Source organism: Podarcis filfolensis (assembly GCF_964270895.1).
Source record: "Podarcis filfolensis genome assembly, chromosome: 13".
In the NCBI taxonomy this organism is placed as follows: domain Eukaryota; kingdom Metazoa; phylum Chordata; class Lepidosauria; order Squamata; family Lacertidae; genus Podarcis; species Podarcis filfolensis.
This window is the reverse complement of record NC_139615.1, coordinates 16,833,508-16,857,876: the sequence shown is the minus strand read 5'-3', so window position 1 is coordinate 16,857,876 and position 24,369 is coordinate 16,833,508. Positions and strand designations below refer to the sequence as shown.

The window sequence follows — 24,369 nt, the reverse complement described above, 5'->3', positions numbered from 1 at the left end:
AATTTGAAAGAATGGCTGTGTTTCAGTTCTCAATCTAGTTTGGAAAGTGAGAATTAGGTAGGTTTACCTATAAATGCACACTTAATCAATTTTCTCTCCCATTCCTACTGGTGCCATTTTATCACATTCCCCACCTCTCCAGGGTTGCAAGAATCAAGTAATTTACCAACCTATTAGGTTTTTAAAATAAAAAATAAAAATATCAGGACTGGAACTGGTTATTTTGTTAAAGAAACAAGCTATTTTGACTCAGGGCGGGGTGGATTCAGGAATGCTGCAACTGTATCCTGCATTGCAGATCCTGCTCTGAGCAGTTGGGGGGGGGGCTTTTCAACTTGATGGCCTCCGATCAACCTTCAAACTATGATTCTGGCAAGTATCCACGCCATACATTTAAAACACCCTCCCAAAGAATTCTGGGAGCTGTAGCTTACAGAACTGCTATTTCAAGTACCCTTAATAAACTACAGTTCCCAGGATTCTTTGAAGGAAAGGCGTATGCTTTAAAGGCGCTTTACATTTATTTTACTTTTAACAATTTCAAAAGATTTATATGCCACTTGGTTGTAATAAAACCTCAAGGCGGTTTACGAAAAGTATAAAATAATCACATTATTGGTAAAAAGCTGCTTCAGGTTGAGTGCTTTCGGGTTACACTCCATGGCGACCCGGAAGTCACGGAACGCGTGACTTCCAGGTTGCGCCGCTTGCACATGCGCAGACGGTCAAAATGATGTCACGTGCATGCACAGAAGTGGCGAATCACGACCCGTGCACACGCAGATGTGGGTTGCATTCGCTTCAGGATGTGAACGGGGCTCCGGAACGGATCCCGTTCATATCCAGAGGTACCACTGTATAGTGTATATACACCTACAGTCATACCTTGGATCCTGAATGCCTTGGCTCCCAAACAAGTCTGCTCCTGAACGATCAAAACCCAGAAGTGAGTGTTCCAGTTTTCGAACATTCTTTTGGAAGCCGAATGTCCAGCGGGGCTTCTGCCACGCTTTGGTTTCCGAACACTTAGGAAGTCGAATGGACTTCCAGAACAGATTCCGTTCGACTTCCAAGGTACGACTGTACAAACATTATACAGGCCTGCCTAAACAACAGTGTTTTTAGCCGGTGCTGAAAAGAGTTCAGTGAAGGTGTCTGCCTGGTATTAGCAAGCAGGGAGATCCTCAGGGTGCGTGCCTCCACACTGAAAGACCAACTTCTTACAAATGCTGAATGAATATTATGTTGCACCTGTAACAGAGCCAGTTCCACAGAAGGAGTGGGCCTATGAAGGGTGGCTGTGACCAAGGCCAGAGTGCGGCTGCTTTAGGATGACCTGAGCGTTTTGCATAAAGTTTTCAGGGAAGTTAGTTGACATCGACTGTTTTATTAAGCATTCTTTATTATTTATTTGCAGAGAGGTTAGCAGACATTGCATCAAGCAATTATTCTTCCGCATCTCTCCATCACTTATCACAACTGGTCTGTTTCGGGGGGGGGGGGTGGCAGGTTTGTTGCCCAAGAGACCAAGGCAACTTAAACCACACAACCTGGGTGTGTCTGCCGTCTGGAAGAAAGTACAGGGTTAGAAAGACTAGGACTAGCCGCCTGAGAAACAATTTCTATCCAAATGCGATTTTGGCTTTAAACGCAGTGTAAGGTAGTCTCTATGGGAGTATATTGTATTTAATTATGGGGTATCAGAGTTTTTAGGGGGTCAACCAGGCTGGGATAGCAGGCTTGTTGGTTTTTGAATGTCTGATGTAGATTTTTTCAATTTCGTTGTTCTGTATGGGACAATGACAATAAAGATTATCGTATCGTATTGTATCATATCGTATCGTGTGATTCCTGCCTGAAAATAGTGACAGTCTTAGAAGCACCCTAGATTCCCAAACCTGGTGGGTGGGGGGAAGAGTGCTGCACGGTAGCTCCTGAATTGACTAGAAGGCAATGAAAGTATTTATGCCAGCATGGTGGGGAACTGGGGAGGGGGGGCAGAGAGGTGAGGCTTTTAATATGGGGGAGGCGGCCCAGCCTGTGGTCAGTTAGTTCCAGGTTAGGGGCTGGATATCCAATGACTGGAAAATTGCCATTCTCCCCATTGAGGTATTACTTGACCCTGTCGAGAGCGGGGGCTTGTTTCCGGCAACACTTGGCCCCTCCTGGGTTTAATTTGGCATAGCAGCAAAAGGAGATGAAACGGAGATACGCCGTTGGGAGCCAAGAACCATATATCCTCAAACGAGGGGAGTTCACGCCAAAAATGCTGACATCATGGAAAAGGATGTCACACGAGAGCCGAAGCCTTGGGAGAAAGCAGGAGAGGGGAAGAGGATGGCTGTTTGGCCAACAGGAAGCCCTGCTGCTTGACGTTTGTTTAAGTAAAGACACATGACAAAATAATGTATCCACCTAATCCTGGAAAAACCACAAACGCTTTTATTTTGCTCTTCTGGGAGGAGGCAGGCTGAACTGGTAGCATGGAAGCCTCAGAAAGAGCAAAGGGAGGGTGGCCAAAATTGGGGATTCTCCATATCTCCCCACTGGAAAAACATTCAAAGAAGGCAAGGGGCCGTGAATGGTTACTGAGAGCTGGTGTCATTTGATGGACAGTGTGTTGGGCTTGACCTCCAGAGACTTACTAGACAGCTTTGAGCAAGTGGCTCTCAGTCTCCAGCTGCCTTGTTCTCCAAAACTGCAATTCCGTGCTGACTACTTTTTCACAGAGCATCCAGGCAAGGTCATTATCAGCCCAAATGAATTCTGGAGTTTTCTGTGTTGTCCTCCTATGTTTGTTCAACGTGGCAATTGCACAACCAGCCCCGTCTTGTCTGAACAAAGCAAGTGTCATTGAATTTATTTATTTTTTAAAAAAATAAACATATTTGATTGGTTTTTGCAAAGGCATGCATGACAAATGAATACATCAACATCTCACCCCCTCCCTTGACATTGAGGTTATTAAAAATGCCTTTACCTATAATTAGACAATTCCTGTTTGCAGATATAATCTGGTCGCTCATAATAGACATTTCCAGACAACCTGTTTATTGTGCATTCCTTCCTGATTGTTTACACAAAATATTGGGGGTGGGATAGATGGCATCAGTTATTTATTGTGCAGTTGTTCTTATTTGTTTGTGGGAGAGTTATATTTCATTGCATCAAGTAATTGTTACCCAACAGTTTGCGGTAAAATTTCCTCAGAACTTTATTTGTTGCCAAAAACCCGGTTTAGGGGGAAGCAGAATTGTTTGCACGACAACTGCCAATCAACTTTAACTGCCTAACTTGAACTAGCTGGTATGTGAATGAAGCCTACATGAAAATATTGGTAGCCTGGAAGGAGCCATTGCATCATCAGGAAACAATAAAATAGTCTGGACCTACAAGAAGGAAACTTTTAATTAACAATTCCAAGGACCTTTGCTGAATGGGAACATTATCGGAGGATCTTGGTCATGGGGAAGGCCATTTCTGGATAATATATATTATGTGTGGAACTTCTGTTCAGCTTCCACTTCCAGATAATTGCAGAAATGCAGGGCCTTAGCAGCGCTAGAGGACCTCAGCAGCCCATGGAAGCAACCCCAGTTGCCCTGTGGAAATAGCAATCTCCTAGCTCACATAGATGCTTTCAGGCTGATTGACCCAACAGAGGTTAAAGAAAGTTCTTTAGAATGATAATAGGAATCTGAGCACAAAATCTGAAAAGTGCTTCACAGGGAACCTGCAGAAGCTGTGTTTCTTTGCATTACAAATATGCAACATAGAGTGCTATTGTAAAGGTGGTGGTGATGAATAGAGTTGCACCAAAAAACCACGCCAAAGCCCACTGTGAGGTTTTCAGTACTGCTGAATAGAAATCTACAAGGAGATTGCCCAGGAAATACATTGAAACTCTTCTCTCTGAAGGAGGCATGCCAGGTTATTTCTATATCATAGCAGCAGCTTTAAAGGTTCTTTCTCCCCACTTCGGGTTTAGCAGGAGGCAAGATATCAAGGTGGGGAGACAGGAGGTTTCATAGCAAATTTCATCAGAGTACTTGGGTACCCTGAAGATTAACCTGGGGAGAAAAGAATTATGTTAAAACACTTCCACACCATACATGTCTTCTCCCCCCCCCCCAAAGAAAAATCCTGAATGCTGTAGTTGGTTAAGGGTGCTGGGAATTGTAGCTCTGTGAAGGGTAATCTACAGTTCCCAGGATTCTTTGAGGGCAGCCAAGTGCTTTAAAATATATGGATGTGATTATTGTGGTAGCTTTTAAAAAATCACTTCCCGTTTCAAGTGTTCAAAGTATGAGTTGCCATTGCTTATGTCGCCAAAGAGGGAGGCATCAGCTGCCTCATATGGAGTCAGACTGCTGGTGCATTTAGCTTGGTTTGGGGCAGCCGGTGTGCAGGGGTGGACTTTGGTAATCTTTAGTAATATGGCGCCTTGGGTGAGGCCAGATTTGGCTCCCCCAAACGGATCTTCTCAGTTATGGATCCTCTCAATTTTGCGCCACCTCGGCTTGCGGGTGAACCACCCACACTGCCCTAAATGTGGTGCATCTTCAGAGATGTAGAACTACAACTCCCATCAGCCCCAGCCAAAATGGCCAATGGTCAGGAGTGTTGGAAGCTGTAGTCAAGGAACATTGGAAGGCACCATGATAGCAGCCTGGGCAAAATCAGACAGGCGGTCTTTCCCAGCCCTAGCTAGAGATGGAGAGGATTTAACTTCCAGAGACCTTCTGCAGGCAAGGTATGCGGTATCCAGATTTACATATAAGCTAAACAAGCTATAGCTTAGGGCCCTACTCTCTTGGGCGCACCCAAAAAAATTAAAGGGGAAAAACTGGATGTACATTTCCAAAAATATAAGATAAAAAAAACCAAATAAAATAAAATCCACATACAGCAACAGTGTTTTGTGTTGTGTAGGCTCCTGTGATGTAAGTAATGGGCCCCGCCTGCTAGCCTGCTCCCTAAAATATCACTGCTTTACTCATTTCTATATATAGGGTGCCTACATTCTGCATGGCCTGGTTGCATGGCAACATGTGCAAATGGCTTTAGATACCTATTAGGTCCATAAATTACCATACAGCATATATTCAACACAAAAGAACAGCGACAATTTGTCGTTGACAAAGGACAGCTGGACATATAAAGGGCCCCATTACCTTCAGTAGCTTAGGGCCTCATTAAACCTAAATCCGGCCCTGGGTATGCCCCCTCAGCCCTTCCCATGCAGTTTAAAAGGCCGGGAAAGTTTTGAGGGTGCTTCCCTTCCCACAGACTTTTTTTAATGGCACCTCTGCTACCCTGGATCTATTTGTGAGCTGAAGCCGTCAGCCATCACACCCTGCATGCTTGGAGAAGGTGATGCAACATATGTGTAACGAATTAGTACAGAGCCAGGCCTGTGTACAAGAATGGGTGGAGGAGGGGGGTGGCAGTCATGTGGATAGTTGGGGGGGGGAGCCGCTTTTAGCCATGATTTATGCTTCCCGTACCCCCTCCTGGGGTGGCAATGTCTCCAACCACCTGGCCTCTGGGATGCGAAAGAAGTGTCAAAGTGTAAAATCTAATAAACATGTGAGGGGCGGATCAGCCCCTCCAACTTGCACATCGTAGGGCTAGGAGAATTGAATTTCTTATTTCAATATAACCCCCCATCCCAGCTTTATCTAAGTTTGCTTTAAGCGCTGTGCTGTTGATGTGTCAATCTCTAAAGCAGGATGGGTCCCAAAAACGCCCCGATTAATTTTTTTGCTGCTTTTACATAACTGCACTGGCTTAAAACATAGCAAGGTTGTGTTTTTTTCTCTCAGTTCGAACTGGAGCTGGTTTATTATTTTAATAATAATTTTTATCATTTATACCACGCCCATTTGTCTGGGTTTCCTCAGCTACTCTGGGAGGCTTACAGCATATCTAAAAACATCAAGCATTAAAAACCTCCTGATACAGGGTTGCCTTTAGATGTCTTCTAAAAGTCATGTAATTCTTTATTTCCTTGACATCTGAAGGGTGGGCATTCCACAGGGAAGGTGCCACTACCGAGAAGGCCCTCTGCCTGGTTTAGTGTGGGGAACACCTCAGAATGCAGTACTTCATAAGAAATTATTGGATAGATGTGGATTATGGCTAAAGTTGTGTGACTTAGGGAAAGGAGAGAGATAATTCCCTTTCTCCCCACATACAAGAAGATATGGGGTGAGGGCAGCAGCAGCAAAAGTAATTTTTATCTTGCACGGTGATAGAGTTTGAGCCATCTCTTACATCTTCCCCCAAACCCTTTGGGAAGGGCCTGTTTCTCCCAGCCTGTGGGAAAAATTGCCCCACGCAGGGACTAAGATCTCTTTCACAGCCAGAACTTGAAAGGAAATTCATTCATTCCCAAGGAGGAAAAAAGAAAGCTATAGCGTAAGGGAGCATGAGATAAAGCAGCTTCAAATGCCAAAGTCCCTTGAATCAACACTACTAACAGAAATGGAAATCTACTTGCTGGTGGTGGGATGGAGATGTTTTAAATGAGTTATTTTCTAAGAGAGAGAAATTATAGGGGCTCCTGTCAAACGAGGATCTGACATGAAAATTACAAGTTGACCTTAGGTCAGTCACTCTCTCTGTTGCAGATGAATCCACCTCACAGGCTTGCTGTGATTATAAAATTGAGGAGTGCGCACACACACACACACACACACACACACTCTATTTTTTGCTCTATAAGACTCACTTTTTCCCTCCTAAAAAGTAAGGGGAAATGTGTGCGTCTTATGGAGCGAATGCAGGCTGTGCAGCTATCCCAGAAGCCAGAACAGCAAGAGGGATTGCTGCTTTCATTGCGTAGCGATCCCTCTTGCTGTTCTGGCTTCTGAGATTCAGAATTTTCTTGTTTTCCTCCTCCAAAAACTAGGTGCACCTTGTGGTCTGGTGTGTCTTATAGAGTGAAAAATACGGTATATATGCCTCCTTGAAGGAAAGTTGAACTATAAAGTTGGAGCCTTTCTAAAAGTTGTGCCCTCTCCCTCACCTGTTGTTTCAGGTTTGCATGAACTTTCATGGTTACAGAGTGGTGTGCAAATAGTGCTCTGTACATGCTCAGTGTCCCTTTCATCCTTATTATTGCATCATGTGTCTCCAGACTGAGCATTTGCAAAGGAGTTTCATGTTTGGAACACTACCTTTGAAAACAGCTTCAGGGGCTATATTCTTGGGAGCAGTTGCTTGAATGACTGCCCTGGAGCAGTGCTCCGGCCTCTTGAGTTAAAACCAAACAAGGAAGGCTTTCAAAAATATATGTGCACAGATCAGCTTTTATCTGGGTGGTTTCCAGGAGATGTCAGAAATGCTCCTTTGGTTGCTGGTTGCATTTGTATCGAGCCCAGACAGGTTGCACCTGTTTGGTTGTGTGAATTGAGTTGTGTGAATTGGGCTTCAGCAGATATCAGATAGTACCTAATGTTTCCCGTTCCCTCACCCCACAGAAATTTGAGTTCCCTTGTTTTGCAGAAACTTGGGGGGTTAGTTGGCAACGCTGCATCTTCACACCCCTCCCTAAAACAACAGCTTTTCTTTTGTGTTTGACAAATGATTTATTGAGTTTCCAGATGTTTTCGAAACCCCTTTTTCCAATTTATCAAAATAGCCTTTGCTACTGGAAGGAGCGGGGTGCAGGAGAAGGAGCATTAATAATAATAATAATAATAATAATAATAATAATAATAATAATAATAATAATAAATTGGTTCCTCCCCTTTCTTTAGTTACTGTGCCAGTTTTTCAACCATAATGATAGAGCCGCCAACATCCGCCCACACCCCAGACTCAGCTTTTAAGTGTTTTTTTTCCCTTCCCTGCCCCTCCATGGCAGGTGTGAAGACAGAACGGTTGTCAGTGGGGATGTTTAGAGTTTCAGAGAGGGGCGTAAAATCGAATTTGGGACGTTTCGCCCTTTGCAGTAGAAAGGGAGAAGGACGGCTTTTATGCGGAGCATTTGAAGCATGCAAAAAAGAACAGAACAGCAGTTGTACTGGTCGAGACTAATGGGGAATACCTGTGATTCATTCCTTTAAAAAGAGGGGGACTCACTCCAGTGGCAGCAGCAGCACAGAACAAAGCTTGAAAACCACACTTCCACACACACACACACACACACACACACACAGTGTAGGAAGCAGTTGTGTTTCCTGCCTGGCAATGGAAATGCACTCTGCACATGCTCAGAGACATTTCGCCTCTGGTTTTCTTTCTTTCTTTCTGCTCCTCCTGCTTCCATTTAGCTTGCGAGCACTTGGGGGGCAGTGATTGCTTTTTCATGTCGTTTGCTGGTTGGAGTGTTGGGTTAGGACCCAGGACACCAGAATGTAAAAATCCCCATTCAGTCATGAAGCACAAAGGGGGACTATGGGCCAGTTGGTGTCTCCTCTGCCTAACATACCTCGCAGAGTTGTTGTGAGAATGAAATAGGGAGCAGAACCAGGTACACCACCTTGAGCTCAAGGCAAGGCCTGCATGATGCTACAAAACTGCCGAAACTGAGTGGGTCTCTGGGGCTAGTCTGTGCCTGTCTGGGAAATGCCGTCTTAAGTTCCCTCATGGAAGAGGAGCAAGGCAGAAAAGGAACAAATGAGAAATTGTTCAATACAAAGTAAATCAGCTCCTGCCGGCCAGTGTTTCATGGCCACTAAACTAGTAGAGGAAGATCATCTCTGTGTCCCTTTGCTGGGAGACGTGCACTGTCTTGTTGTATGTGCTGTGCAGGAAGCAGGGAGACCCGCACTCGGGGCTGATGAGAAGCAAATAACTGATTGATTTGATTTACTATACTGTAGTCCTGTGCTGCTTTTCATGCACACGACTCGCAAAGCGGTTCATAAACAATAAATAACAATGACATAATAGAACATCACAACACAAATTGTATTCAATAATGAGCAAATCATCAGTAAAGCAATTAAAATTTATATTAAAAAGAAACTATTAACGGAGCAACTAAAAAAACAAGCTAAACAGCACACTTCCACTTTCTTTGGTGTATCTTATACAGCTCTATTATCACAAGCACCAACTAGTGATTTCAATTGGAACTGCGATTACTTTTCAACTCAGACCCCATATACAGTGGTACCTCGGGTTACAGACGCTTCAGATTACAGACGCTTCAGGTTACAGACTCCGCTAACCCAGAAATAGTACTTCGGGTTAAGAACTTTGCTTCAGGATGAGAACAGAAATCATGCTTCAGAGGCGTGGCAGCAGCAGGAGGCCCCATTAGCTAAAGTGGTGCTTCAGGTTACAAACAGTTTCAGGTTAAGAACGGACCTCCAGAACGCATTAAGTTTTTAACCCGAAGTACACTGTATTACATTTACTTTTTGGGGGCTTCTTGGTGGTGGCTCTCTGCTTGTGAAAGTATTTTTGATGGGGATGCTTCTTTCGGTTTTTTTAGCATGTAAAGACTTATCCATTTGCTCAGGCATTTGCGGAGCATCAAGAGCATTTACTGACTGAGAGTATGGCAGCTTTTTTAATCTTGTGTTTCTTGCCGCTGCTCTAATTGTGATGTGGATTAATAGTTTTGATTGCTTTTAGCTGACTTTGTATCCTTGTGTATTGTCACCTATGTGTTGTGTATGCTACTGGAATCTATCAGGGACCTAGAAATCTGCCTTATACTGAATCAGGCTGCTTCCAGACAACCCTTTTATCGAGCATTTATCCTGATTTATTTATTTTTTGCAAGATTAGATAGCATTGGCTATTTAATGAGCATTCATCCTGATTTCTTTGTAAGGGAGTTAGATGAAGTTACATTGTTACTCTGTTGTGGATGCTTTAGCTGGGATTGAACCTGTGACTATGTGCATACAAAGTACAAATGCAACCACACTGAGCCACAGCCATGATGAAAGTTGAGCTGTAGATATGCCAAATAAATAAATAAATAAAATTTGGCGGGATGACTGCCAAGTGCTTGCTTTTAAGTGTGACTAAATACGGCTTGATTATATTCATATTTAATCCAATTAAATCACTGCAGACGGATTAGGTGTTGTTTATGTTCTGGCTGTTCTGAATATCTCTCTGTCTGTCTGTCTCTCTCTCTCTCTCTCTCTCTCTCTCTCTCTCTCACACACACACACACACAGACAAACACACACAATGGTGTACTTTAGGGTCCCCTTCTCACCCCATTTCTGGCTAGAGCCTGGTCATCCAATTTCAGGAAAGTTATTGCAGAGCAAACTTCTACTCATTACTCTCTTGGGATTTTTGGGTGGCCAGTTCCAACACATGTCAGACCCCTAGACCTCCATGGGAGAAATTACAAAAGCAATCCTTGCAGAAGAGGAGAAGATTATGGGGATGGGGGTCCAACCGTGCCTGGGAAGAAGGAACTGCCTGCCCGTCAGTGAGAAGGAGCCACACACACTGCAGGAGACAGGAGAGACCTCCCTGGTGGCTGAGGAATGCTCCGCAATCAAAGCCCCCCAGGCAATTAGTGATTAGTGTGTGTGAGGGGGGAGAAATCAGAGACAAGACAGAGGCATCACTTTCCTCTCTTCCAAGGATTATCCCCTATCAAGGGAGAAGAAACAGGAGATCAGGCTTCTAGGGTCACCAGACCTCCATCAGTGCTTCAGCCCATCCCATAATTGACTGTCTCACTTGAATCTCAAACCTTATTCAGGACTGTCATAAAATAAAATAAAAACACACCCCAAAGCAGTCAATCACAGATTTCACAGTTTTGTGGCTTATAGTGTCTTCTCTAATCCCCACACTGTGCGTGTTTTTACAAAAATGACACACTAAAAGTGCATTTAGTATCTCCTAAAGGTGTTTGGTTAGACGAGGATAACCGTGTTCTTCCAGGGGTCCAGTTTGGGAATCTGGAAAGTTCATTAACTCTGGATTTTTGCCAGGTATTGCCCATCAAATGACCTGTTAGATATTGCTCTAGTTTAGGATTTGTGATTTTTCCTTACAGTCTTGCTCTTTCTGGATTCCATCCTAGCTCTGTTCCAGCCCTCCAGCCCATCATCCTGACCTGCCAAGTTTTGCCCTGGCTCCTGCTGGCTCCACACCCTAACCAATCAGCTTCTGCCTTTGTTCTGGGGGGGCATGTGTCCTACTCTTTGGCCTCCTGTTTGAAAGGTTGGAGAACCCCCAGAAAGGCGAGCAGGAGGGGTATTGAAGTTTCCCATTAACAGTTAGCAGCACCAGGGCAGCAAACTGAGAAGGCACAGAGGTCACTAGGTCACAATCTCCCTCACTATGCTGTATTTTATTTCTATTTAAATGATACCTGTTATTTCTAACTTTGCATCTGTACACATGCAAATTTTGTGCAAACCTGTCAACTCTTGGGGTGGGTACATTTTCTCATTTTGTTGCTATGCATTCACTGGTAACCCTGCCAGCTTCCTATAAGCCCTGCACTCTGACCAGCCAGCTGTTGCCCTGATTCTTCCTCTGACCTCTCCCGCAGGTTGTTTCCAGCTGGCATGGTTATATGGTCAGCATCTCTAAATTAAATAGTTGGCAGCTTTACTTCTTTTTGCATGTACGAATGGCTGCAAAATGCGGTATGGACACATGTAAAGAAGAAATCTCATAGGAGCAGATGTGCTCTGCCTGGAAAGCATTATTAGTCTTCCCTCAGCCTGGATTGCCAGGAATGGGGAACCTGTGGCACTCCAAGATGTTGTTTGGACTCCGGCACCCATCATCAGGCCCAACCAGCATGGTTAATGGTCAGGAATGGTGGAATATGTAGTCCAACAACATCTGGAGGGCCGTACTGAGCAAGTTAGGAAGCACTAGATAGAATTACAATGATATCATCTGTGAGTTAGGTGTGTGTGTATCTGGAACCCCTAAGATATATCTTCACTGGGTCTTTGGGTACAAGTTATGTCACAGCTGGAGATTTAAGTATTGGTAGTGATATGTGGATGGTACATGTCAAAACTTGTCAAATGAATGTGTTTTGTGTGTTGCTTGCCTTTATTTAAAAAAAACACACACACACACACACAATGACAAATAATGAACAATGACAGCCAGGCACAATCTGGTTCACATTAATCAACAATAGGATTGCCAACTTTTCAACCAGTGGCCATAGCTCTGCCTTATAACACCTGATGGATTCACAGGCATTACAGGGCATAATGTTTCTCCCTGTTGATTTCTTGAGATGAAGCTGGTGTTAGGCATAAGAATAAGCCAGCCAAGATCCCCTGTGTTGCGAACAGAAAAATCTGGGGTTACGCCTATCTGAGCGTCGCTACCCTGCTACTGCCTCTGGAGCTCCAACTTCTTTCAGCATGTTCACTGCTAAATATATGAATAAGTTGTGAATATAACCAGGCGCATCCGTGCTGTGGTTTGGACTTTATACTTATTTTGGAAGGCATGTTGCCTCAAGCTTGAATCATTCTCTGTTTGATACACCATCGAAAAAGTCCCCTCCTTTGGAAAATTCTCTGAAGTAACGTTAGTTGGTGTTTTCTTGTACAGTGGTACCTCGGGTTGCATACGCTTCAGGTTACATACACTTCAGGTTACAGACTCCGGTAACCCAGAAATAGTGCCTTGGGTTAAGAACGTTGCTTCAGGATGAGAACAGAAATCGTGCTCCGGCGGCGCGGCAGCAGCAGTAGGCCCCATTAGCTAAAGTGGTGCTTCAGGTTAAGAACAGTTTCAGGTTAAGTACGGACCTCCGGAACGAATTAAGTACTTAACCTGAGGTACCACTGTATATATTGTATGCCACTTGACTCTGAATGAAGATATAATTTAGTAGCTATATAAAGTGTTGTAATCAAATTATTAGCCTGTCGTGTTGCTTTTAGGTTGCCATAAGAATAAGCCAGGCAGCATTTCCTTCTGGTTATAACCCTGAGGGACGAAGGTGGTGCTGTGGGTTAAACCACAGGGCCTAGGACTTGCTGATCAGAAGGTCAGCGGTTCGAATCCCCGCGACGGGGTGAGCTTCCGTTGCTCGGTCCCTGCTCCTGCCAACCTAGCAGTTCGAAAGCATGTCAAAGTGCAAGTAGATAAATAGGTACCGTTCCGGCAGGAAGGTAAATGGCATTTCTGTGCGCTGCTCTGGTTCTCCAGAAGCGGCTTAGTCATGCTGGCCACATGACCCGGAAGCTGTACGCCGGCTCCCTTGGCCAATAAAGCAAGATGAGCGCCGCAACCCCAGAGTCAGCCACGACTGGACCTAATGGTCAGGGGTCCCTTTACCTTTTTAAGGATCAATAAGGAACAGAGAGAAAATTGAAAATCTGACCTATCCTAACCCACAGACGAGGACTCCTCAATCCCTAGGTTTGGTCGTTGCTAAGAGAAGCGTGCCGCTGCCCCATAGAGAGGGGACAAACTTTTCTCCATTTCCTCTCACCCTCCATACTTTTTTTCTGCCCTGAAGTGCAATAGATGTGGCCTCCTTGGGGAACTAACATGTTTACTCAACCCCCAGCTGTGCTGGCACACAGGGAAAATTGAGAATTTTGGCTTATCATAATCCCACAAATTAGCACTCCTTGAGCAGTCATTTATTTTTGGACGCACACCGCTCTCAAGTTATACCCTCCTCTCTCTCTACACCCACACCCACACACTAATAACCAGATGCAACCCCTCATTGCTTATTACCTCCTCCCTTTATTTCTCTCCCCCACCCCCAGCCCTTGGGACTGGGTTAATTCCCATTCGTGCCTCTACTGTGAAAAGGGGGTTTAAAGCTAGTTTCTCATGCTCATTAAATTCTCATCTATTTGGCTCTTTGGGCCTAGTTTCTAGATTGAAGCGGGTCGTTGAGATATGTGTGTGTGTGAATTATTGTTCCATGAATGATCACAGAGCAAAGAACAGGTGCAGCGACAACTTGCGGGGTGTGTGTGTGTGCACAGACAAATTCACCTCCCTACTAGTGATTACCAAGGAGTGGCCACCCGCAGGGGCATCCTATTTTGGGGCTTCTACAAACACCCTGTTTATTTAGCAGTATCATACCGCTTTAAGCAGTCCTGGCTTCCTCCAAAGAATTGTGGGAAGTTTGTTAAGGGTGCTGAAGAGTTCTCAGGAGACCACAGATCCCCCTCACAGAGCTACAATTGACAGAGTAGTTTAACAGTCCTCTTCACAGGGAATTCTGGGAACCGTAGCTCCGTGAGTCACATTTTCCCAGTGGCAAAATATTGTACTTTGAACACTAGGAAAATGTGGCATTTTGCAAGAGGAGTGAGATGTTGAGGGGAAAACCTTTAGATTGCATGCAGCAGAATAAGAGCCTCCCATTTATTGTGTTTTACATATAGTAGTCCTTTTCATGGTGAATTTGCGCTCATGATGGTATTGGGTGGTCATACACAATCCCACTTTCAAAACTGTTTGCACCTGCATACGTTTTGGGGCAGACCTACTGCTCTGTTTCCAATCCATGCATGTCCCATAGCTTCCTGCTGAAATCCTGCAGCTAATTATACCAGAAATGTTCCAGTCATTCCTGCCTCTGGCTCTTGTTGTGTTATTGTGCATGGGCTTAGCCAGGGGGGCAGCTACCCCCCCAATCAATAAAAACCAATAAAATACATAGCAAACTGAGGTTCTGCCCCCTCCAACAAAAGGCCTGCCCCCCCCACAAAAATCCTGGCTACGCCCATGCTGTAGAGTACCCTCCCCCAGATGGCAATGGCATGGTAACTTTGGGGGAGCATCACTGCACAACTAATAAAGCAGAAAGATGTGTGGATGGTCCAGTATGAATCCACCGCATCAGGGACATGTTGCAGTATATACCCTCAAAAAAGCACCAGTCTAGGAAAGCTCTACGTTGTTGGAGAAATAGTGGGGGTAAACAAGACAGGAGTGGATGGGGAGAGGCAGATGTTACTGCAGATATTAATATCGCGTAGTGTGAAGCAACTGGATGCATGAAAACTGATTCCTTTTGCTATAATACATTGTCTATATCTGTAAGTTTGATTCAAGCTTTAAGTGCAGAACTTTCTTCAAAACAGAACAAAAACATTAAAGATACATCCAAATAATTCCATACAATATCTTGTGCATGTCCAGCACAGGCTCAGCATCTTATAAGAAACAAAAGATAATTCCAAACAGACCTAGAAACAAATTTCTCTCTCCTTTTAGCCTGGAGCGGCATTCACATTCTGGAGAGGCACATTTTCATATCCTTACTCCCACAGAGCCTGAGAACAAAGACTACAGCCACCACCCTTCCAAGATGGCGAATTTGTAGTTCAATAGCCTCCCATGTGATCTAAAGTTAAACACCTCACCAGAACTAGCAAAGAACAATAATAGTTAATTATCAACCCATCTAGAAGCTCAGAAAGCTTAATATAACTCCTGGGAAATCCCCAGGTTAAAGCCTTCAGCAATACACATTCAGGTATTCTCCATTTCTGTGTGAATTAAGCAATTATACATAACAATTGTGACCTTTTCTTCTTCCGTGATTGTCAACAGCAGTCCAACTACAACCATTATCTCCCTCCTTCTTTTCCAGGTGATGTATAGTTAGCTTTCGACTCTTGGCTCATTCCCTTCCTGCCCCCCTAGAGATGCTTCACTTCCCATGGGGCTTTGCAGTTTTCCTCCCATTCCTCCTGGGCCTGGCGTCGGACCCTCGCGATCCCTGCTACGATGCCAACCATCACCCGCACTACTGCCTCCCTGAACTCTCCGAAGTGGCCTCAGGGCGCCTGGTGGAAGCATCCAGCACGTGCGGGAACCCTCCCGGACGACTGTGCACCTTCCGGGACTCCGCCAACCCAGCCTCGAAATTCTGCCAGCGCTGCAAAGAAAACGCCCACTTGCCAGAGTTCCTCACCGACGCCGAGGGCAGCGCCACTTGCTGGTGGTCCCAGCCGGGGGCTAACGCCACACTGACTTTGGCTCTAGGGCGCCGGGTGGAAGTTCTCTACGTGGCTCTGCGGTTCTGCTCCCCACGGCCAGAGTCCCTTGCAATTTACAAGTCGATGGACTACGGGCGCACCTGGGTGCCCTTCCAGTTCTTCTCCACCCACTGCCGGCGGCGTTACCATTTGCCGCCAACCACCGCCATCCTGAAGGCCATGGAGCACGAGGCAGCTTGTGTCGAAGCCCAAACGGCCCCCAAGCCTCTGACTGGGGGGCTGGTGGCATTTATGCCCCTGGCAGGCCGTCCTTCTGCCAGGATGTTTGAGTACAGCCCCGTGCTCCAGGACTGGGTCACAGCCACTGACCTCCGCGTGTCGTTCGACCGCATGCACCCGACACGGACGCTGGGGTTGCGGAGGAAGGAGGCGTCTTACGGAGTGGCTGAGCTGCAGGTTGGGGCCCGGTGCAAATGCAACGGACACGCCTCGCGGTGCGCAGCCGGCCGGGACGGAGGGGTGCCCCAGTGCGAGTGCCGCCACAACACAGCCGGGCTGGAGTGCGACACCTGCAAAGCCTTCTACTGGGACAGGCCTTGGCAGCGGGCAACCCCCAAAGACGCGCATGAGTGTGTGGGTGAGGCAGAGGGAGAGGCTGAGCGTGCAAGGCCGAGAGTTACTGTGTGTCCACAGCCGGGCTGGGCTGCTCATTTAGAGCTCATCCACATTTCCTTTCGTGACACATTTCTAGGCACAAGTCCGGGTTTTCCTGGTCCGTGTCTGAGTGGGTTTCCTCTCCAGAGCTGTGGCTTAACAATCAATCCCTCTTCACAGGGAACTCTGGGAATTGTAGTCCTGTGAGGCCAATAGGGGTCTCTGAACAGCCTTTAAGCAGCTACAGCTCCCATAATTCCATAGGGGTAGCCATGGCTGTGGCATCACAGCATTTTAAATTTACGGTGTGATTGTGGCCCAAGTTTCCTTGGGCCCCCTCTTCCAAGATTTAGCTTTGTGTATTAGATCGTAGACCTGCTCACATTCTTACAACCATGTTTAACAGCCTTGAGGGCTTTTGCAGCACAATTCCACGTATCACAGAACTGTAGAGTTGGAAGGGACCACAAGGATCATCCCACAGAGGGACAATTTAATTTTTAAGGGGGGCAGTTCAAGAATGAGTTATTAACAGTTAATGGCCTTTTAGGCTTCCTCCATGTGAATAGGAGTTCACTTTTTGAACAATAAGAATTATATGCCACGGGGGTGGGGTAGGATCAGGATTTTAGAGATGCTTAGGTGGGGCATGGCCCAAAAAAATTGGGAACCACTGATTTCTAGTCCAATCCCCAGCAATTAAAGGATCCTTTTGCCCAATGTGGGGCTGCAAGCCATGACCCCGAGTCTCATGCTCTATCAGCTGGGCAGAGGTTGGGAATCTCAGGCCAGGGGAGCCAAATGTGGCCCTCCAGGCCTCTCTACCTGGCCCTTGGGGCTTTCTCCAGACCACACCCACTCCTCAAGCACACATCCCACTTGCCCTGCTTTCCACCCCTCCTTGGGTGTTTTTGCCTGGCTAGAATGTGTCCTTGCTTCTTGCTTGCCTGGATGAAAGGAAGGCAGAGATATGCGAGCGTGTGAAGAAACAAGCCACTGTACAAGAGAAAACATAACATTCATTGCTCCACCCACTTTTGCTTCTGGCCCCGCCCACCACTGATTTGTGGCCCCTGGGTGGTTGCCTAGAAGAGAATGTGGCCCTCAGGAAGAACAAGTTTCTCCACTCATGGTTTAGAGTATTGGACTATTTTCACTGGTGCAAACAAACACTATTATAATCCAGGCTCTTGGACAAAGGTGTACCCTGACTACTGGCAGGGCCGGCCTTTGTTCAAGGAGAGATTGGGGACTGGGGTATGCATCTACAGAGGTGAGGGGTGCAGGGGGTGATGCGGGTTCTTGGGTGGGGAAGAGATTTCCACAGGGTTGGGAGGGGGCAGCTGGCAGAGCTGACAGACCCCCTTCCTGCGTCCTCAGCTTGCGACTGCCACCTCCACTCCCACCGTTGCCGGTTCAGCATGGAGCTCTTCGAACTCTCGGGGCGCCGAAGTGGTGGGATCTGCTTGAACTGCCGCCACCACACAGCAGGGCGCCACTGCCAGTACTGCCTGCCAGGCTTCAAGCGTGACCTCAGCAGGCCCATGGTGAGCAGCAAGGCCTGTAAAGGTGAGTGGGGTTTGTAGGGGCAACACACCAGTGCAACCCGAAAACAGCAGACAAATGAAGGGGACGTACCTGGGTGGGCTTAGCCCTGTCAATGTCCAATAAGCCACAAGGGAAATAAGAGAAAGTGAGGGGACAGCCTCCTGACAGCCTGGATTTATTTGTCCCTCTCACGCTGCCCGGAATTCTGGAAAAAATTGTATCTGTGTAAGGTTTCTGGGAATGTTGATCTCCTGCTCCCCTAAAATGGCCACACTGAGAGTTAGGGAGAAGCACTGAGAGTTAGGCTGCTACTAGATTACTAGATGGGTGTTTATGGTGTAATAAATGCTGTGCAGGTACTTTTTTTTTTAATGTTGGCATCATCAAAGCACCAGCCCACATTATTTTTCATATTTAATCTGGATTTCACCATCGGAAATCCATTAATTAAGAGCAACCCACTGTATTTCTGCAGTCACCACTGGTGTGGAAGCTTGTTAATGCGTCTTTTTTGGGGGGGCAGCTCAGTGAGTAGTCCCTAGGGCCATGCACCCCTTCCATTTGCTCCTCACCTGAGCACAGCTTCGTCCCTTTGTTTTTGACATCTCACATGATACGAGCTGGGCTGTTTCCACTGTTTGCCACATTCTGAAGGCGTGTCAGAATCGAACAATCCACGTTGTAGGGGGTTTTCTCTCAGGATCTCAGCACGTGGGAGGAACTATCTTGGAGGCTGTCAGCACCTAACCTACCTCACAGGGCTGTTGTGGGGAATTAAATGAAGGGGAGAACCAGGTACACCACCTTGTTCTCTTTGGAGAAAAGGTAGGATATAAAGCAAAGTAATTTTTAAAAAACCAGTGTGCTACCTCTGTCAATGTTACATCTGCAAAACCTGAATATCACAAGTCAAGTTAGCAACCTTCCCCCTTCCACTGAGGGAAAAGTCCTTCAGCTAGCTTCTATGTAAATTGATGTGACCTTCATGGCTTCTTCCACCTTGGGAAATGTAGTTTTATGACAGTCCTCAGAATTCTCAGAGAACCTTGCAGCTTTCTCATTCTTGGGTAGAGAATGCTGTGATATTTACAGTGGTAGCATAGGCGTGTCTGAATCCTTTCGATTTTGGTCTACAACTTGAGACTTATAACCTTTACCTAAATTGTGTGTGGCGGGGGGGTGTGGAGAGGAGAGAGTCTTAACAGGCCCTCCGCCTGGGGCACAGCAGTAAGAAAGTCTACACAGCACTGGAGTAACTAACAATGGCACCTTTTCAGAAGACCATGCTGGGAGAGGGAGGGGCAGACCAGTTTCAGAGAAGCTTGCAGCATTCTAAGCCACTAACACTGTCTCCCCATTTTGTTTCCTCTCCAGCCTGCCAGTGTCATCCCATTGGCGCTGTTGGCACCATTTGCAACCAGACCACAGGGCAGTGCCAGTGCAAGAATGGAGTCACTGGCCTGACCTGCAACCGCTGTGCTCCAGGTTTCCAGCAAAGCCGAAGCGCCCATGCCCCCTGCATGCGTAAGTGCGGCCACTTTTCCTGACCCTGCTTAGAACCAGCCGTTCATGACGGTTCAGTCAAAAAGGCTATGACACCCGTCTGAGCCGCTGCTTAATTCCTGGAGGTCAGAAACCTCCATTTCTGGATGTTCAGAACTGAGTACTGATGCTTGCGTACCCAAAATGGTATCACCCGTGCTAAACAGAGTGGTTTCAGCAGCCTTTGGCAGAAGTGCGATATGAAGCGGGGGGGGGGGCGGGGAGGCTAACAGAGACACCCCCCCACAAAACACCCCAATGGGGACTGAGCACGCTCAGTAGCCACAGAATGCTGACTGAGGCTGTGTACGTACAATATTACAGTTTACTCCAGCTCCAGTGCACACCCACAGCTAGCGTCTGAAGCCGAGTACACATAACGTTAGCCACAATCCATATGTGCCCTGTAGCTTCTTGAAAAACATTGCTGTTGATGAATTTTCCTTAAACCAGCTACCATCTGGTTTGAACACGTAAGCCACAGTTGAGCTGAGGTGTGTACGTCAAATATAGCTATTGCACATGTTCAGATGACAGCTTCATTGGAGTTGCGGTGGGGGGCGGGGCTGTTGCAGGCATGGGGAAACAAAGCAGGGAACAAGCCTCAGATGAAGGCATCCTCCTCTCTGGTGTGTACAGCAATTTTGTTTAAAGAAAGTCTTTAAACGCAGTGAGAGGGGCTTGGCCCCGGTGCATTTCAAGCTGCTAATGTGGACATAGCCTGGTGGTTGGGAGGAAATGACAATAAATCCTGTTAGGAGGAAAAAAGTAGAATGGAGTATCCTATGAGGCGGGTGGCAGACTGGCTGGAAAACTGAATAGGAGCACTTGACACTTCTGTAGCATAGACTATCTCTTGGGGCCCTTTATTTTCTACCCAGTGTCTGGTTGTGGGCATCTGGGCATCTGGTTTTCAGTACAATAAAAACAGAAAGTCTTAAAAACAAAACAAAAACAACAAAACCTCAAAAACAGAAAAAAAAGTTCCACTCTCAGTAACAAAATACAACTTCCGAAAGATTGAGTTAAAGTAAAGCACTCGATTGTACGTTATATACTCAATTTGTAGGTTGTACAAACATAAAGATAAACTTTAAATATTCCATAAAATAAAATATACACTACAGGCAAATATTAAGAATGCAGTCCTATATCTGCTTATGGGCCAAATGCCTGTTAAATGTAAGTGACTCCTTAAAGGAATCAGTCAGACACATTCAACATAAAGTCCTCTTCAGTGACCAGACATTTGTAATCTAACACAATAAAGAATAGTGGTTAGTGTTGTACCTCGGCTGCGGTGGAGGGTGGGGGGAAGGCTTAAACACATGGACACATCCCAAGACATTCTCTTATCTATCATAAAGACTTCAGAACTGGAGTATATATGAAACTTCTCCAGTGCAAGGTATTTAAATCCTGCACAGGAAATGAAAATATAAATTCTTGGAATTAAAATAAAGCATGCACGCTATAAGGGGTGCATCCTTAATATTTGTCCGCTGTATATATTTCACCTTATGGAATATTAAGAGTTTGTTTTTATGTTATCATAAGCTACAACTGAGAATGTTTTACCTTAACTGAGTCTGTTTGAAGTTTTGAAAACTCAATAAAGTTGCTGCCGCCACCTCACTGCTGTATTCTGTTCAATATGGTACCAAGGCAATATCCTTTTCTATATTAAAAGTTTCATAAGCTAGACCTATCTTTCCCCTGATCCCAGTGTAGTAATATATCACCGACTATATTTTTCAGTGGTTACCCATTTGTGGGATGCTGTCTCCAGGGAACCACGACTCGCACTGTCATTGTCAATTTTTAGGAGCCAGAGTAAGACATTTTTATTTACCCAAGCTTTGGGTGGTTAAATTAGCCTCTGTTGCACAGCTCATCTTTTAGTGGGGTGAGGTAGGAATTGTCTTCCTTATGGCATTGCTGGGTGAGTATTTTAGGAATTTTGTGCCATGTGTTATTTTCTTCAATTTGGCTTTTAATTGATTTTCTCTGTTTGTATTTTATGTTGCTGTAACGTTGCTTTGATATATTTTGTTGTTGTTGTTGTTGTTGAATAAAGAGCCTAATGCAATAAGGCCTCATCAGCACTATCTCTATCTATCTATCTATCTATCTATCTATCTATCTATCTATCTATCATCTATCTATCTATCTATCATCTATCATCATCATCTATCTATCTATCTATCTATCTAATCTATCTATCTATCTATCTATCTATCTATCTATCTATCTATCATCTATCTATCTATCTATCATCTATCTATCTATCTATCTATCATCTATCTATCTATCTATCATCTATCTATCTCAGTATCATACCAATCTTGGAAAGTGTAGTTTGTTAAGGATGCTGAGTTTTAAAGAGGCCTCTATTCCCCTCACAGAGCCTAGGACTTGCCGATCAGAAGGTTGGTGGTTCGAATCCCCGCGACGGGGTGAGCTCCCGTTGCTCGGTCCCTGCTCCTGCCAACCTAGCAGTTCGAAAGCACGTCAAAGTGCAAGTAGATAAATAGGTACCGCTCCGGCGGGAAGGTAAACAGCATTTCCGTGCGCTGCTTTTGGTTCGCCAGAAGCAGGTTTAGTCATGCTGGCCACATGACCCGGAAGCTGTACGCCGGCTCCCTCGGCCAATAAAGCGAGATGAGCGCTGCAACCTCAGAGTCGGTCACGACTGGACCTAATGGTCAGGGGTCCCTTTACCTTTACCTTTATTCCCCTCACAAAGCATCAAGATGCAGGGTGGTTTAACACCTTCTTCCCTGTGAACTCTGGGAATTGTAGCTCTCTGAGGGGAATAGCACACCCTCCAACATTTCTGATGAAAATAGGGACGTCCCATTCCATAATAATAATTTTACTATTCATACCCCACCCATCTGACTGGGTGGAGTATAAAACATTAAACATTTTTAAAAAACCAACTTCCATATACAGGGCTGCCTTCTAATGGCTCAGCGGTTGGAAAACTCTGTACTAGGGTTTCCATACGTCCGGAATTTCTCTGACATAGCTGGCAAATTGGCGTTGGAAACAGTGTCTGGGTGGAAACTGCTGAAATGTCTGGGGAAATGCGAGGGTATGGCAGCACCTATGTCAGCAAAAAAAAGTCTCGACAACTTTTCTGGCTGGATTTTCACTTTTTGAAATATGGCAACCCTACTCTGTACCCTCAACATTTCTCCAATGAAAATAGGGACGTCCTAAGGAAAAGTGAGACATTCCGGGATCAAATTAAACCAGGACGGCTTCTCTAAATCAGGGACTGTCATTGGAAAATAGAGACACTTGGAGGATTTGGAATAGAGGTTCCTTAATGAACCCTCAGCATCCTTAGCAAACTACAGTTCCCAGGATTCTTTGGGGCAAGCCCTGGCTGTTTAAAGGGGTATGGTGCAGCTTTAAATGTATAATGCAGAATAAGAATAATATCCTACCAGTGGTGGTGAACGGAAAGCCCCTCCAATAACCTTTCCGTCACTGTTCTGGAATGAGAAGGCGCTTTGAGAGGCTGCCTCCAAGTAGTTGCTAAAACAGGAAATGAGGTCATAGCTGTGGAAGCACATGTGTTCCAGAAAACCTTTGATCTTTTATCTTTCTGCAGGCGATGCTATATCAGGAAATAACTTCATAGGTAGTGTAAAGATCCCATCTGTAATGGAACTGATGCTGAAGCATGTGAGATAGCCAGGCTCTGGCCTTCCAGCAGTGCCATTCAATTCGGGTGTGGGTGATTCATTACTAAAAATAATAATAATATTCTCTTGAGGTCTCATGTGCAATACTGAGGGTGGTCAGCATCAGTGGGGAGGGTGTGGGTGACACCCAGTCAAAACATGGAATCCAGCGTAGGGCTGAGGAATACTGTGAGTGACAAGTTATTCATCATCAATCAAAAGCAGAAAAACTGATCTAAAAAGAAGTTGGTGCAGCTAGACTTAGCTGCGGACATGCCATGCATTTTAAGCACATGGCTGCCCCCAAATAATCCCGAGAAACTATAGTTTATCCCTCACAGAGCTGCAATTCACAGAACACTTAACAAACTACAGTTCCCAGAATTCTTGTCACACCAAGTTTTTCTCTCTTCTGGGTAAGGAATGTTCTTTACTTAAAAAAATCAAAATCGAATGGCTTCTTCTATATCTTCCCTCCCACAGGGATCCAGGAAGTGATGACAACGACAGTCGCCCCACCGCAGGAGTGGAATGCAGGTGAGAAGGAAGGAGTGGGGAGGGAAGGGAAATGTTATTTTGCTGGAAGGTTGATTTGGGAGGTGGTTTTACACCAGCCTAACCTGATCCATTCAACAGGTACTGAATGTCAGACCCACTGTAAGCCGCCGCGAGGACGTGTCCAGATGAACCTGAGGAACTACTGCAAAAAGGATTACGGTAATTCACAATTCACACTCATGTCTGAAACCGCAGCTCCCCACACCCTTTCAGCTCTCTGCCACCAACCTCTCTGTGTGAAGTTGTTCTTTACAAATGAGCGAAAAGGAGGTTGAACCCAGAAGTGATGCCAGAGACTTCTGACATAGCTCATCCGGTAGAGCATCAGATTCTCAATCTCAGGTTCGTGGGTTCAAACCCCATGTTGAACAAAAGATTCCTAAATAGCAGGGGGGTGGTCCCTTCCAACTCTACAATTCTGTAATTCACCTTTTCTCCTCTCCCTCCCCCCCAAAAAACCCAGCCAGGAAGCCCTA

General features: G+C 45.6%; 1 protein-coding gene across 4 annotated transcripts in view; it reads left to right on the top strand.

The window, feature by feature from the left end:
- Positions 1-24,369, top strand: part of LOC310747585 (netrin-1-like) — a 40,700-nt gene that overhangs the window by 15,043 nt on the left and 1,288 nt on the right. For 3 of the 4 annotated variants that reach the window (XM_083582123.1, XM_083582125.1, XM_083582126.1), the window contains 5 exons: positions 15,548-16,533; positions 17,931-18,119; positions 19,473-19,622; positions 23,819-23,872; positions 23,972-24,052. In XM_083582123.1, coding sequence (XP_083438249.1) covers positions 15,603-16,533; positions 17,931-18,119; positions 19,473-19,622; positions 23,819-23,872; positions 23,972-24,052 — 1,405 coding nt within the window. In that variant the 5' untranslated portion in view covers positions 15,548-15,602. Of the gene's footprint in view, positions 1-14,907; positions 16,534-17,930; positions 18,120-19,472; positions 19,623-23,818; positions 23,873-23,971; positions 24,053-24,369 lie in introns of those variants that run through there. The other variant, XM_083582124.1, reaches the window with a different exon arrangement.